This window comes from Dermacentor silvarum, chromosome 8, assembly GCF_013339745.2.
Source record: "Dermacentor silvarum isolate Dsil-2018 chromosome 8, BIME_Dsil_1.4, whole genome shotgun sequence".
NCBI lineage: Eukaryota > Metazoa > Arthropoda > Arachnida > Ixodida > Ixodidae > Dermacentor > Dermacentor silvarum.
The window spans coordinates 165,065,815-165,082,387 of NC_051161.1; the positions used below are offsets into that span (position 1 = coordinate 165,065,815).

General features: G+C 50.1%; 1 protein-coding gene across 1 annotated transcript in view; it reads left to right on the forward strand.

Annotated features, from left to right (window-relative positions):
• The window catches only part of LOC125947765 (uncharacterized), a 129,654-nt gene that overhangs the window by 26,699 nt on the left and 86,382 nt on the right, over nucleotides 1–16,573 (forward strand). The window contains exon 3 of the mRNA XM_049673039.1: nucleotides 4,080–4,293. Coding sequence (XP_049528996.1) covers nucleotides 4,080–4,293 — 214 coding nt within the window. The remainder of the gene's footprint in view (nucleotides 1–4,079; nucleotides 4,294–16,573) is intronic.

Below are 16,573 nucleotides of genomic sequence, written 5' to 3' on the forward strand. Positions count from 1 at the left end.
TATGCAGCTGCTTGAAAGAGGGTTGACGTCATTCGAAACCCTTCCAGCCTAGTAACTCCTTCGGTTCATTTTCTAGACTACCCCACTATGGGTAGACCACGGAAAGAGTTAGCACTCGTGTGCTTCACCAATGCAAAACAACCAACCACCATTCGCGGAACGTGCATTGATTTAACCTTGGCAAAGAATGTAACTACAGTGAAAACTGAAAATTTGAGTGTATATCACACCGATCATAAAGCAGTAGTGAACATTGTTGTGAAGTAAATAATAATAAAGGCCGTGGTTAAGAAGGACGAGACGAAGCAAATGAAGCCGTACAGTGCAAAGCTTTGCTGCGGATTTTAAAGAATTTTTTTTTCACCCTTTGTCTGGTGAACGCAAACTTAACGTCCAGCGCTAGCTCGGTGGTTATGACGTTCTTTTGTTTAAAGTTACGTTGTAGTGTGTGAAATATCAAGTGCGCCGCAGTCACCGTGAGGGTGGCGTAAAAAGCTTCGCTTTCCAACCACCTTCACAGGGTGGATTGGTGGGCAATTTTTTTAACACGAAAGTGTTTTATGCCGGGGTCCACCAAGACTTCACTGACGTATTTCCGTCACGGAAATACGTCAGCTTACAATGTACACGAACATAATACAAAGAAAGAAACCAGAAGAAAAAGTTCCACAAACATGCAAAATTTGGAAATCGAACCCACGACCTCTCGGTCCGCGACGATAGATCGCCGAGCGTTTAACCCATTGCGCCACAAACGCATTTGCAGAGAGCTACACAGACGCGCCTTATATATCTAACACTCCTCCGTGTACCCGCGCTCTTGCTCGGGGCGGTGCCGCCGCCTACGAGCAGAAAAGAGAAGTACTGCATTATGACACTAACGCGCACCGACAGTGAACGCTTCGGTGGTCTCAGCACTACGACGCCTCGATGCCAGCATTCGAAGGGATGCTGGCATCAAGAAGCACTACCAACGCCACCTAGGTGGCGTTCACCGTACTCAGCACAGCGGAGCGTGGCCTCCGCAATTAGCTCTGAAAATGTTTCTGAAGTTGATCGCGGAGGCTGCAATTACGACGCGCTGTACGCGCTGATTTGACTCGGTGACGATTCAGTTACGTGCTTTGTCTTGCGCGTTGTATTAGTGTGTCAGTTACGTGCTTCGTCTTTCGCGTTGTGCTAGCGTGTGCAGCGTAGTGCAGCTTCCATATGCACGACGGTTGCTCATGGTCATCGACGTTGATAGTCGTGATGGAGGAGACGTGCCACCAGGCGTCAGCGTGGGTGCATCAACGCCTAAGGGCGCTTTAGCCACAAAACACCAATAGACATTATATATCAATGTGCAATAAACATTACACTACTTCTGTGAAGACACGTTTCACTTTCGTGTTCTATACCGATTCCTATATAAGAGGGATCAACCACATTTTTTTCACATTTCCGGCGATAGCGGCTAACGGGCGGCGGCGGCATCATCGCGACCAGAAACGGCTATTGGAATGAGCCCTTAACAGCTTACGCTGTAAAAAGTTCACATACCGAGTGCCCCATGCCCAATTGAACATAACCAGTGACCTAAATTTTCGATTCGGACGCGAACACAGCGTGCCAGGTTGCAAACTCGACAAGAAAGCGGCAGCCAGCCTACAGCGCACCTCACCCAGGCATAAAAGCGCAGCTGGCTCACAGCTGAAAAGCGACCGCCATCTTAGCCCTCTGGCATACTTGCTCTTATGGGCCCTTTTCGGCTAAAATCTCATTTTTTAAAAGTAATGTCGGCACACATTTCTCCAGATTTGTTTAAGCGTAAGCCTAATACGAGCGATGGAACGAAAAATCTTAGGACTAACGTTAAGAGACAGAAAGAGAGCGGTGTGGATCAGACAACAAACGGGGATAGCCGATATTCCAGTTGACATTAAGCGGAAGAAATGGAGCTGGGCAGGCCATGTAATGCGTAGCATGGATAACCCGTGGAAGATTAGGGTTATAGAATGGATACCAAGAGAAGGGAAACGCAGTCGACATCGGCAGAAAACCAGACGGGATGATGAAGTTAGGAAATTTGCAGGCGCAAGTTGGAATACGCTAGCGCAAGACAGGGGTAATGGGAGATCGCAGGGAGCGGAATCGTCCTGCAGTGGACATAAAATATAGGCTGCTGATGATGATGATGAAACCGAATACGCTCAACGCTATTGCTGCAGCAAACCTTAGTACTTCAACCCAACATTCGCCCAATCTTCATTTTCTACGCATCCGCCACATAACATCCTTGGCGAATGCTGGAATTTGTGTATTTCACCCTTACAAACCTTTTGCTATTATATTTGAGTACATTAAGGTACATTAAACACATGATTTACCTGAGCGTTGTTATTTGTGTGATAATATATCAATCAGCAGCGCTTGATTCCGAGGTCCGCTCGAATGCGTGCGAACGGCTGCTGGGTTTGTTTATGTCATCACTACTCCACAACACTGCGACAACTAGCATCATCGGTAGCGATAACACTTATAAAAAATATTACAGGAACACATCACGGACACTGACATAAGGAGTGCAGTGAACGTGCACGAAATGTAAACATATACAGGGTGTTTCAGCGAACATATTCTAAAGCTTTTAAAGGTTGCTTGTGGCAGATGGCACATTTGTAGTTGATGAACTCGTCTACTCGAAGAGGCGGACATTACTTGCACAAAAAACTGAAATGCATAATCGACTAATTAACAAAAATTCAATAGTTAACTTTTTTAACGAGTTAACTTATGGCCCATATTGCAATTTACAAATTCTAGTTCGCAAGGCGGACCCACTTGGAACGAAATCTCAGTTTCGAAATATTGCTTCCCAAACTTTGAAGAGAAGTGCATTGGCATTCGAGTTACTTTTGTGCTTCAATGCATAAAACAACGCTTTGTTAAGAAAGTAACTGGAACGCCAATCCATTTCCCGCAAAATGCGGGAATTCGGGCGCATACCTGTGAAAATTTCGCCAAGAAACGTGACGTGGGTCAGCGTCGATCCTTGCCAAAAAGAACCCCTCTGCCTATCCGCACCGGAGCACCCACCTGTGGCACACGAGGACAGAGATCACATGGCCAGAGCAGCAGCAACTAGAATGATAAAAAAAGACACTTAGATCGGAAAATACCTTCAAAATTGTCTGCCTCAGCAAAATGATTTGAGGGCTGAATGTGGCTTGGAAAAAAGGTCAAACTTCTCATTGTCTATCTTCTTTAACGATACCGGCTACATGCAACACAAGGACAGCAAAGTCTAAGGTGCTCGGGGTGTGGGAATCGCCCACTTTTCTTTATATCACATCTGTTGCACGGAAACATTTTCCTGTAACTGTGATAAAGATATCATTACATGATTGTTATACTTTTTGTTTTATTAGGAGACTGTAGCTGCTCAATAAAAACGCTGGTGAAATGTCAAATTGCTTAGGTAAGTCTTTAGTCGTATGGTACAAAGATGTACGAGCTAGGCATCGAACAAATGTTTCCTGAAGTAAATGCAACTTTGTCATATTCCTGATTCCGGTCGTACCCCACACATTGTTACAGTACTGTAGGTGTGAAGCAATTAATTCCTTTGCTTGAAGCCAGCAGTGAAACCACACCTTTTCGTTTACGAGTGTAAGCAAGAGTTTCGAAAAAGGCTTAAAAAAAAGAGTTCTATTTGATGGGTATGTTCGCCATAGAGTGTGTTTTCTGGCGGACGTGTCTGTCAGTGTTGGAACGCCTCAATTTTGTCGAGGCGTTTTCCCGTTAAAATAAGTATAACGTCTCCTGTGACCTATAACTAGAAATCTTAACTAAAGCTGACCAGCATTAATAGCAAACACGAATGAAAGATTCGAATACAGCAATTCCAAGACCTTCTCTGATGCTCATAATTTTTTCCTTGAACATTCGCCCACGGAGGTCTGTTTCCATGTGGAGCCCTCCGGCTCTACAAAATTGCAGCCACGCCGATCGTTGAGCTCGGTAGCTCCCAAGTGAGCCCATGGCCTTCCTTTGTAGCAACGACTTCCAGGAAAGGGGGTTGGGGTTACTGTGCGCAGCATGGCTCCCAACTCGGTGCTGCGTTGGCGTGGACCTGTGCTGTGGACCAACGCTTCACCAAGCAGCGGTATTGAGCCGCTTCACCAGCAAAGTATACTTGGCTGATCCTGAGCCGGCCAACAGGGCAGCGCTGCGGTCTTGGCTCGAGCACCAACCAGACTGCCCAGACTACACACCCTTCCTCGCGCTAGCGGCAGCCGCCGAGGGACTCTCGTGAGTTCCTTTTTGATGCGAAGCATTCGTTGACTCATGCGAGGCACTTAATTGTAGCTGTTTGTTGCTGTCTCGTCTCTTTTACAGAGTGGTACGGAACAAAAAGGCACGTTCAGTAGTTGGCTCGAAAATCAATCTCTCACCCCAACAACACAAGGCTGTAATCATTAGGCTACATTTTTTTGAGAAGGTCACAATCACACGCATATATTATCTGTGTGCACGAACATTAGCGTATCGCTCTGTTCGCGGTATTTTTAATGCGAAGGCATTATATGGCTCACGAGGCAGATAATCCGGCATTGGCATGACCACTAGATGGTCCAAAAAATCCAAAAGGTCCAAATGAGACAATCTAGGCAGGGTTAATTAGGGCAAAGATAATTAAGGCAGTGTTAATTAGGATAGAGCTCATTACGGCACTCAAACCCACGACAATTTTGGTAGTCGAACCCATGACATTTGGTGTTAAGACCAAGATAATTAAGACACAAATAATTAAGGTAGATCTCGTTATTAAGGCACAAGTGTAATTAAGATATAGTTAATTAAGGCACTCGAACCCATGACCTTTGATGGGGAGTTGAACCCTCGACCTGTAGTGGTCGGAATGCTTTCGCATTCATCCAAGAAGAGAGAACTAAGTGCCCCTTTAATTTTTTAACATAACCATGTTACCGTTCAATTTTTTTTTACAATGCGTCTGAATCTCATTCCAAATGAGATCCCGATAATATTCCTGGTGCCGATAATATTCCATTTTCGTGCTTTGCTATGCAGAGATGGTTTCAAATTTCTTGTTATTTCTAATGTAACTTCCATACCATTCCCTCGACCTCATGAACAGGTCGCATTACACCGGTGCTGAAGAGTGTCGACACTCATGAACAGGTCGCATTACACCGGTGCTGAAGAGTGATCCAATGCTTTCTTAATTACCATTACTTATTGTTTGGATCAACATATTGCAAACATTTAGAGCACATGGCAGCAAATCATGAACTAAACTTCTTTACCACAATAGCGTGAGCTCTAGTTTCTAGTATGGCTTCAGGAAGGGCGCTACTTCGTTTTTCACACAATTAACACCCGTCATGCATTTTCGCGTACATTCTAGACGATAATGGTCAAGTTGATGCTATTGTCCCAGATTTTATCTTGACTCTTGATATTGTTTGCACTAGTAGAACTCATCCTGAAGCGTCAATGTATACGGCTACCAACATTCCTTAATTGAATGCGAAATTCCCGTTACCTCATTCATCATAATCAGTTTGTATGTCTTGAAAAATAGTCTTCAAGTCGGTTACCTCTTATTGCTGGTGTTCCGTTGGGTAGTGTATAAAGATCAATATATTTTCATACGTACATAAATGGTATTGTTAACGGAATTACCAAGCCATTGTAGATAGGATTGCTTACAGACGATTGCTTGCCTTTAGGTGCAATTCATCACGACGATCATTTAGTCCTGAATGCTAACCTACGCTATATTTGAGGAAGCCAACCTAGCCAAATGCATTGCATGAGCGCACGTTCAGATCCATCCTTTTTGGGCATTTCTGACAAGGCAAGGCATCAGGACTTAAATGAACCTCCGGAACAACCAACGGAAGTCTAGAGGCACCTAACGAGACTATGGGCGCCCCTAAGGTGGCATGGAGAATCGACCAGGCGCCTTGAGAGATACAGCAGGCAACAGCCCTGTTAGGCCTAGGATTACTGACCCATTATCCGCGACGCAGTGGCCACAGCTCAAACCGCGTTCCTGTGTTTACTCTATCGAATTGACTCACCTGCAAAGGCAAGCCCAAAATCATTTGAAGGCGAAAGCCTTAAGTGGCTTGTTGCGCGATGGCCTTGAAAAAAACGCGGCGTCTAGCCGAGTGGTAAAAAAATTACACAGGCCTGCGCGGCAGACGCAGCACAGTCACAGCGTAAGCTGGTGGTGCGGCTCAAGAGTACCTACAATTTCGGCACCATGCACACCAGGGTCTTCGCGACAAAGTCTCTTCGCCTCGTTTTCACGAGAACGATCTGAAAAGTCCGCCCGGCGTCGATGGCGAACTGAGCACGATGCGTTTGCAGGCACGTTAACTAGGTGGTGCCACCATACTGGCGGAGACTGGGGAACGCGATTTGTTTTTTATTTTTTTTTATTTTTTGCACGCCTCGTCTGAATGACATCTCGACGTCTGCGCCTTAACTAGATGGCGCCACCATTCTGGCGGAGGCTCGGATCCTCTGCGTTTATAGGGGTTTTTTTTCCGCTGCCCGATAGCAAGTGCTTGCGTGGCTCAGTGGTAAAGTATCCGACTGCCGCGCAGCGAGGCGGGCTTGGGTTCCATCCGCAGGTAGGTCCTTCTGCTCTGACGCAGCGCCATCAAGCGGACACTTGACGGCAGCTTTGCAGAAAGAGTTCTCGGAATAATGTTCCGTCTACAGTGCTTGTTGTTTCGCCGCGCAATAGTTGCATGTGCAGCAAGAGCTGACTGGGAATACGGTCGCCGAGGTCCGTGTCGCGAAGCAATTGCTGTAGTCACTGCGATTCGGGGGGCGTGACACGGCGGATGAGGGTTTCTTTTAGCGTTGCATATGCTTTTTCAGCAGGCTGGTCGAGTAAAAGATTCCGTAATTCACTGGATATGGGCTGCGGGAGACTGCTTACGACGTAGTAGTATTTGGTAAGGTCTGCTGTGATGCGTCGTGCTGGGAACTGCGCTTCTACTTGAATAAACCAGAGAGCGGGGTCCATGGTCCAAAAGGGGGTCAGCTTACTGTCGACTGGAGAGACTGTTGGCGTAGCATCCGTCGTGGACGTCGAAGTCGAAGTCATAGAAGACGTTGATGCTCAACCTCGGTGGCGGCACATCACGTCCGGGTCACCAATGTTGGAACGCGCCTTTAGGCTGGCCTAAGCGAGTATATAAGCAACACGGGTCCAAACACCAACTGAATTTTCCTTTCAAAAGATGAAGCGCCAACAGTGACAGCACACAAAGAAGGAACAAAAACAGGACAAGGCGCGACTTGCAAGTGTGCAAGTAGCGCCTTGTTAGTGTGCTGTCACTGTTGGCGCTTCATCCAAGGTAAATACATCTGGTAGCGAAGCTTCCATAGAAGCCCACACGTTCAAAACGTGGTTGCTTACCGGCGGTTCATGGGGCTTAGTGTCATCTGTGTGAGGAGGGAACACTTCCGGCGGAAGAAAAAATAATTTGACGTCATATCCGTCAAAAGCAGAAGTGACGTCATTTTGTTCTCATAAGCACGAAATTGGTTTTCGGAGGCCTGCCATTAGAGCTGTATATTCAAATGCCCCGCCATTCGACTTCATGGGCGTTCGGAGTTTTCAGCACGAAAAGTGATGCCGGAAAAGATCAGCCGTACGGGTGTCGAAATCGCATCGCTGCACAAAACATACTTTCTTTGGAGGCCGACGAACGCTTTTGGCGTAGATTGCGTAGAGTGCTCGTCCTTTCGTCGGACGCCAAGCCCGTCGGCCAGCACTGTTGCACGAAAACAACTAAAGTAAACAAGTATCTGACGGTCGCAACTCACTACTTTTGACTGCACAGGTTAAGAAACAATAAAAGTACCCGCGTCACCTAATTCAGCCAACCGTCGACATGCAACACAACACATGTGAGGGGGGCGTATTGTAACAGGTGAACTTTACGAGCGCGCCTTTCCACGCACTCCAAGAGTTGCATGGCATTGCAAGTGATAGCGGCGTCAACGCCCGCCGCTTTCGATAAGCGCTCTCACGGTGGGCCCTGAAAAAAGGTATTTATTGATAATGATCTAGTAAAATACAGTTGTATCTTTTCTCTTCATGCGTATATAAAACGTATTAGGAATATTATTTTCGTTGAATGAATCTAATTGCGTCTCGCTTTAATTTAAATATGCTTGTTATTGCGATAGCAATGATATGGACACTTCAATCGGATTTCTGCCGTCGCCGTCGTCGTCGCCATCGCCGTCGCCGTGAGGTTCCCTATAGATAAAATCTTCGCCGCGCGCCGTATGCCCGAGCGGAAGCGTGCGGGCACGCGCGCTATCACGGAGAGCGGACTGTTAGGAACGGGTGGGCGTTCCATCTCAGCGCTGCCATCCGTTGTTGCGGGTCGGAGATTATTCAGCCGCTGCTGCCAGTTTGTTGAGACTCGGGTAGCGTTTAGGCCGGTGATCCTTCAGCCAAAGGGATGAGTACGTCCGGGAGTAATAGCGAGAGAAAAAAGGGTTTATTCTACACTCTCTGACCAATTACGGGCAGTCCAGAAGGCCCGCGATGTGGCTGAAGGGCTCGGCCTGACAGTCCCAACGTGGGAGCGGCCCGCGTCAACCCAGGGTTGACCTTCAGGACTCAATAAAGTTCTCCATACCATACATACATACATATTTACAGTGGCTCCGAATAAGGAAGCCCACTCCATGGGGCAGCACTTTGAAAGTCTAAGCTCACTACATGTCTGAGCACATGTCAGAACTCGTCAGGACACACCACTGCATGCAAGGTGTCTCCTTATAAAACATCGGTCTTCCCTAGTTGACCCGACTAGGGAATCAGATGACCTTGATGCGGCCAATCAGACGGGCCGTCTTGTTCGCTGAACTCCGCCTCCAATGTTGCACCTTCGAAGCAAGGACGAGGCAATCCGGAAACAGGGGGTTGACACTCCTTCCACGAAAGTCGGTGACCTGTTTCTTGCCCTCCGACGGTCAGCTTGCCCGGGTCGGGAGAATGGCCTTTGCACTAATCCCCGCGTCTAACGAAGGGGGGCAAACTTCGTGAGCTTCTTTGTCATCGCGTCCCAGCTGGTGTTGCGCCGCGTCGCCAAGTAGGCGGCTGCTGATGAAGGGGGTGGCATCGGGGGAAGCACCTAACGAATGCGCACTGCCTAGTTGGGGCGCTTGTTTGCCTGTCTCGTCGGTGTCTGGCACTGTCGCCGTCTCGGTGACGCTCATGAAAGGGCCTGCCTCGATGGGAAACAATCAAAGAATGCGCCCGGCCGATTCGGGACGCAACAGACTCCTCCCCCGCCGGAAGATCCGACCTGAGGGTGACCAGCTGTCAGGTTGCCCGAAGCGTCGGTGGTCTGTCGAGAGCTCGGGGTTTCTTCTTGAAATGATGGCCGATGACACACTCTAGCATCAGGTCCCTGCATTAACCTCGTTGTGGCCTTCTCCCTGGGAATACACAAGCACACACACGGCTACAGGGCACAGGAAAGCGCCTTGCTCGCACCGAAAGCCATCGGGTCTAGCGAACAAATCAGCGCACCTGCCCTTATCAAATAATACCACCAAAGCAGCCACCAAATCACTGAACCTTCGCTGAAGCCCACAATATTAAGATTAGACCAGGATTCACAATCTTCTCGCAACCTCCGACAGAGAAGAGCAGTCCTGGTGACAAAGCACCACACAGCGCTCAAGCGCCGGAAATCCGCTAAATCCACCAGGCTTCGCTTGACCCAATAATTTGGACCCAAATTTTGTGCCGCCAAAGCAAGCTCTCATGAACCTCTGTGTTCAACAAAACCAGATCGTTGTGCTGCAGAGAGCAAAGATAGAATACTTAAAATGCTCTAAATAAATGATAAATTAAGTATCATACGCAGCACAAACGCAATGAACAGTCTTGCATCCGCTAGTATCGCACGTACTAGGGCTACTCATAGCCACAATAGCATCATGGATGTACTGTCAGAGTCGCTTTAACTTTGCGGACAAATTTCACATGTAATACGTGCGAATCACGCACTACAATTTCTTTCTACTGTCCACAAAGGACAAACACTAAAAAAACTACAACAAAGAAAATATTGCGTAAATTACACGCTAGCAATACAAGACTCGCGAACATTTCTAAAAAGTGAAGTGATAATCAAGCGCGCCACTAAAGGCTTTAAACCAATAACCTGGACCTGACGCTGCAAGCGTCTCTTACAAAAAAGACTCTTATTTGTCCATAAAGGAACGACACGTCGAAAAAAAGTTTCAAAAATCTAACGCGCGCGAACCATCTATTTCAAAAAATCGATTAGCTTCTAAAACAAACAAATTTAAACACAGCTTGAAACGGGCATCGAAATGATCTCTAGTCTCGGAGATCTCAAAACATTTAACCAAACACACAAAAAGAAAGAAACAAACAAAATTATGTTTCCGCAAAACCTGAGTCGCTTTTCATTCCGATTAGCCTACGGCTGCGACCTAATTTTAAGCCGTACTCTAGGTGGGCGCGGTCTGAAAACTTGTCTTGTTAACGAGGGAATACAAAGGGCACGTACGTTATTCTCCTCGCTGCCCACCCCCGACACTGTACAAACAGGCCTCATGCCTTCTGGGCGCCGTGCGACGACTTCGCTGCCGCGCGTGACCGATTCGCCTCGCCTTCTCGGCTCGCCCCCCAGTGTCATGTCTAACACACCTCGAAAAGAGCCCGAGGAGGGGGAACATAAATGCCCCCTCCGCGTCACCTTCGCCTTTGTCAACTTTCGCGCCGAACGGCGTTTTCTTTTCTTCGTCCTACGGCGGTTCGGACGCGATTTGTCTGAAAACATTCCCAGGAACAAACGCGCCGCTCGAACTCGTTTGCGCTCCCCACTGGGTTTAGCGCCTTTATTCGGCCGCCTTGCCCTGTCTGCCGCATTCCTGAGTTTGCGACGCCGTTTCATCCTAGCACGTTTACTAGTGCTCATTTTCAAGCCTTCCGCTTGAATCTCGTGCTGACCGGCACTTATTTCATCGGTCACTATCTGCGTCTCAACCGCACAGTCTGAATGATTTGCGGGTAAATCATTCCTCTCAATGCTACCTGGACTGGCGGAGAGCTTCAAACACTCAGGGACAATGGAGCTATTTTCATTTGCACAAACTAGCTCGTATACATGGGAGCTGTCCATAACTGCACTTCCCTGATTGCATTGTGCTTTAGCGCACTTTTCTGACCGATTGGACTCTGTACAGGTGCTCTTGTCTGACGACTCGGGGCCACTTCGGGCTTCTGCAAGAGCTACCTTCGCGACGTACTCCCTGGATAACTGTGCCAAATCGTCCACAGCTGGCCTAGCTGCTTCTCTAGTATTCCATTGGCACAGTATCTCGTCGCGCTCAATACGGTCGCCATTAACGGTCTCCTCAACAGCTACGCCACGGTCTACGGATCTGTCCACACCTGTGAACGTACCATAAGGCTCACGGGCATCAGCCTTGCTTTCTACCAACGGTAGAACCGTGCGTGCTACTTGTTTGCACTTTCCGTGCTCTACTTTTACGGGTGCCTGACATTTCTGTTCCTCCACTTCAAAACCCTGTTCCATTATTTCAATCTCTTGTCTTAGAGCTTCGATCTTTTCGTCTTGTTGCTTAATCCATTCCTGTCTTTTCAATTCCTGCTCATGCTCAATAGCTTCCTGTTCCTGCTCTTTTAGAATTGAGTTCCCGAAGTATTCAAAGTATTTCTGATCCCTGTTGCTTTCTAAAATTGCTCTAATTTCGGCTTCTGATTTATCATCCTCTATTTCTACGTCGAGCTTTTCACACAACCGCAACAAGCTAGCTCTCGTCAAACTCATGAGGTCCATGGTCACTACTTTAGGCTTTGGCTCAGCTATTCCACAATACTTGCTGCGAAACCCGCACAAATTGCAATGCAAGTAAAAAAAACTACCAGCGGTTCAATTCTGTTTTCCCAAGAGAATTTGAAGCCTGGAAAATATAGCAAAAACCAAATGCCTACACACAGAAGTAGTACCAAGTCCCCAAGTACTGCTCCACCGCATCGAATCAATTCAAAGAGGACGAAAATCCTGGGCCGCCTTTAAATGATAAGAATTACGGTAGCTCTCCACTTCCCAATTACTCCCACACAAGTATGAGGTCTGGCTTTAGTAGCTGGTTCAGATCTATGCTGAAAGCTGCTTTCTGCTTGGATGCGCAACAACCACAGTATCAAATGGGCAGTTGTACACGCTTCATCGGTGTTTAGAAAGTCCAGGCTAAAAGATCCGATGACTCAAGCGCAAAGCCAGGCACTCACCCTGTACCGTTCAGTCATGATGCGCGGCGTCCATCCAGCCGCTCGCGAACCAGTTGGCGATTGGCGTTGGCTGCAGGCTCCATCTTGCCGCTGTCATCCAGTCACTCGTGAATCAGTTGTTGGTGACTGGCGTCGGCTGAAGCGTCCATCTCACCACAGCCATCCAGTTGGTCGCGAACGAGATGCCGGCGACTGGCGTTGACTGAAGGGTCGATCTCACCACGGTCATCCAGTTGCTCGCGGCCCGGGGTTAGGATTCATCCCATAGCTGCCATCCAGTTGTTAGGAACGGGTTGGCGTTCCATCTCAGCGCTGCCATCCGTTGTTGCGGGTCGGAGATTATTCAGCCGCTGCTGCCAGTTTGTTGAGACTCGGGTAGCGTTTAGGCCGGTGATCCTTCAGCCAAAGGGATGAGTACGTCCGGGAGTAATAGCGAGAGAAAAAAGGGTTTATTCTACATATTTACAGTGGCTCCGAATAAGGAAGCCCACTCCATGGGGGAGCACTTTGAAAGTCTAAGCTCACTACATGTCTGAGCACATGTCAGAACTCGTCAGGACACACCACTGCATGCAAGGTGTCTCCTTATAAAACATCGGTCTTCCCTAGTTGACCCGACTAGGGAATCAGATGACCTTGATGCGGCCAATCAGACGGGCCGTCTTGTTCGCTGAACTCCGCCTCCAATGTTGCACCTTCGAAGCAAGGACGAGGCAATCCGGAAACAGGGGGTTGACACTCCTTCCACGAAAGTCGGTGACCTGTTTCTTGCCCTCCGACGGTCAGCTTGCCCGGGTCGGGAGAATGGCCTTTGCACTAATCCCCGCGTCTAACGAAGGGGGGCAAGCTTCGTGAGCTTCTTTGTCATCGCGTCCCAGCTGGTGTTGCGCCGCGTCGCCAAGTAGGCGGCTGCTGATGAAGGGGGTGGCATCGGGGGAAGCACCTAAAGAATGCGCACTGCCTAGTTGGGGCGCTTGTTTGCCTGTCTCGTCGGTGTCTGGCACTGTCGCCGCCTCGGTGACGCTCATGAAAGGGCCTGCCTCGATGGGAAACAATCAAAGAATGCGCCCGGCCGAGTCGGGACGCAACAGGACGCACTCAATCACCCACGCGCAAGCAAGGAAGCGGGAAGCCAGCGCCGGAGGGAGCGCGGGGGGGGGGGGGGGGGGCGCACTTCAACTCTGCCAACAACCGCGCTCGTCGCTCGCTCGCCCGCACCGTCTCTTATCTCCACACGGCTCTGACCTTTATGCACCGCGCATTCGCCGCTCAGTTTCCGTTGAAGCCATAGACAGCACGTACCTTCGCCCGCGGCGGCGTATGCGCTCGCTGCCAGCGTTTTGACAGTCGTTTTCTGCAGTCATTCAGTGTGATCGATTCATGTTTGTTTGTGCGCGCTCACACCACGCTTGTTCATTCAGTTAGTAATAGTCGGGCCACATTTTCCAACGCACGCTACACATGCAATGCTGCCCGGATCGGCAATGCAGCACTACAGGTGTGTCCCTTCGCACGCGCTGCCCACGGGAAGCGCTTCTCATCAACACCACCTTTCACACGCGCCTTCTCGTGGTCATCGAGTCTCTCTTCATGTCGGTCTACTTACGCCGCAGCACACCTGCTTACTTAATCAGCTCATGTATACTACAATTCATATTGCTACCATAGCCGCTCACCTTACTTCGTATGACATTGCTGTGTTGCTATCGCATTCATTGCTTCGCCCTTAGGGCGAAACTGTGACATTTTTTCTTTCCCAGTGTTTATTCCCTCCAAACATAGTCGCGCTTCAATCGCTGCTCCCAGAACCACCCTTGCTGATGTCGGTGACAATTGGTTCTGAACCGCTATTCGCCCGAAGCTTCGCGACCTATGTGGATCGACCTTGCTTTATCTTTTGAAAGCTATGCACTAACTCGCCCCAGAACGTGTTTTACTGGAACACCAACTGAACTTTTATTCACTCCGAAGCTCACGAAGAAAAGTCACGTGATTCCTCGTGTATGCGCTCTTGGCATTGCGCACGGAAGCGCCGTTTCGCGGCGCTACAAAGACGACGACGACATACGTGGGAGCAGTGGCACGAGCGCGTGCTTAGCACGAGCAACGCGAGCGGCCCCCCGGTGCCAGCTGCGGAGGAAGACGATGGCGCTGGAGTCAACGCTGATGATGATAGTTTTCTGTACACAGGCAGTTTCTCCTTGCCATATGCGATTTTGCCTAGGCATATAAAGCTTCGCATTAAAACTCGCCATCTCGGCCCGGCGAATGTGAATGTCCAGCGAAGTTGTTGTAAACCACCACTACAACAGCTGAGGAGGGTATTCAATGCTTTATGGCTTTAGAGTAATGGTAGTTTTGCTATTTTAGAGCAATGGTAAAAACTGGTAATTTCGACAGCACAAAGCCGCCCATAGCGGTGCTGCGACTACATTGAAATCAGTTGCTGGGCTGGTTATTTTATATAGGAAAGGCCAGGGACGTCACACCTCACGTCGAAAGCTGGCGTCACCGCAGTTGCTTGCGCAACAATAATCTTTACCGGGAAACGCATGCGGGGAACGTGCTCGCCTTCACCCCCTCGCCTTCGGCTGAAGAACGAAAGAACCGCCGCTCACTGAACCACCGCTCCCTCGCTCTTCAAAAGAGCGGCTCAAAAGATTCGGCTCGCTCCTAGCGCTCAGGAGCCAGCCGCTATTTTCGCCACGGCTCCCTCGCTCTTCAAAAGATCCGGCTCGCTCCTGAGCGCTCAGGAGCCAGCCGCTCTTTTCGCCACGGCTCCCTCGCTCTTCAAAAGATCCGGCTCGCTCCTAGCGCTCAGGAGCCAGCCGCTATTTTCGCCACGGCTCCCTCGCTCTTCAAAAGATCCGGCTCGCTCCTGAGCGCTCAGGAGCCAGCCGCTCTTTTCGCCACGGCTCCCTCGCTCTTCAAAAGATCCGGCTCACTCCTGAGCGCTCAGGAGCCAGCCGCACTTTTAGCCACGGCTCCATCGCTCTTCAAAACACCTGGCTCGCTCCTGTGCGGTCAGGAGCCAGCCGCTCTTTTCGCCTCCGCTGCCTCGCTCTTCAATACACCCGGCTCGCTCCTGAGCGCTCAGGAGCCAGCCGCTCTTTTCGCCTCGGCTCCCTCGCTCTTCAAAAGATCCGGCTCACTCCTGAGCGCTCAGGAGCCAGCCGCTATTTTCGCCACGGCTCCCTCGCTCTTCAAAAGATCCGGCTCACTCCTGAGCGCTCAGGAGCCAGCCGAACTTTTCGCCATGGCTCCCTCGCTCTTCAAAACACCCGGCTCGCTCCTGTGCGGTCAGGAGCCAGCCGCTCTTTTCGCCTCGGCTCCCTCGCTCTTGAAAAGATCCGGCTCGCCCCTGAGCGCTCAGGAGCCAGCCGCTCTTTTGGCCACGGCTTCCTCGCTCTTCAAAAGATCCGGCTCGCTCCTAGCGCTCAGGAGCCAGCCGCTATTTTCGCCACGGCTCCCTCGCTCTTCAAAAGATCCGGCTCGCTCCTGAGCGCTCAGGAGCCAGCCGCTCTTTTCGCCACGGCTCCCTCGCTCTTCAAAAGATCCGGCTCACTCCTGAGCGCTCAGGAGCCAGCCGCACTTTTCGCCACGGCTCCCTCGCTCTTCAAAAGATCCGGCTCACTCCTGAGCGCTCAGGAGCCAGCCGCACTTTTCGCCACGGCTCCATCGCTCTTCAGAACACCTGGCTCGCTCCTGTGCGGTCAGGAGCCAGCCGCTCTTTTCGCCTCCGCTGCCTCGCTCTTCAATACACCCGGCTCGCTCCTGAGCGCTCAGGAGCCAGCCGCTCTTTTCGCCTCGGCTCCCTCGCTCTTCAAAAGATCCGGCTCACTCCTGAGCGCTCAGGAGCCAGCCGCTATTTTCGCCACGGCTCCCTCGCTCTTCAAAAGATCCGGCTCACTCCTGAGCGCTCAGGAGCCAGCCGAACTTTTCGCCATGGCTCCCTCGCTCTTCAAAACACCCGGCTCGCTCCTGTGCGGTCAGGAGCCAGCCGCTCTTTTCGCCTCGGCTCCCTCGCTCTTCAAAAGATCCGGCTCACTCCTGAGCGCTCAGGAGCCAGCCGCTCTTTTCGCCACGGCTCCCTCGTTCTTCAAAAGATCCGGCTCACTCCTGAGCGCTCAGGAGCCAGCCGCTCTTTTCGCCACGGCTCCCTCGCTCTTCAAAAGATCCGGCTCACTCCTGAGCGCTCAGGAGCCAGCCGCACTTTTCGCCACGGCTCCA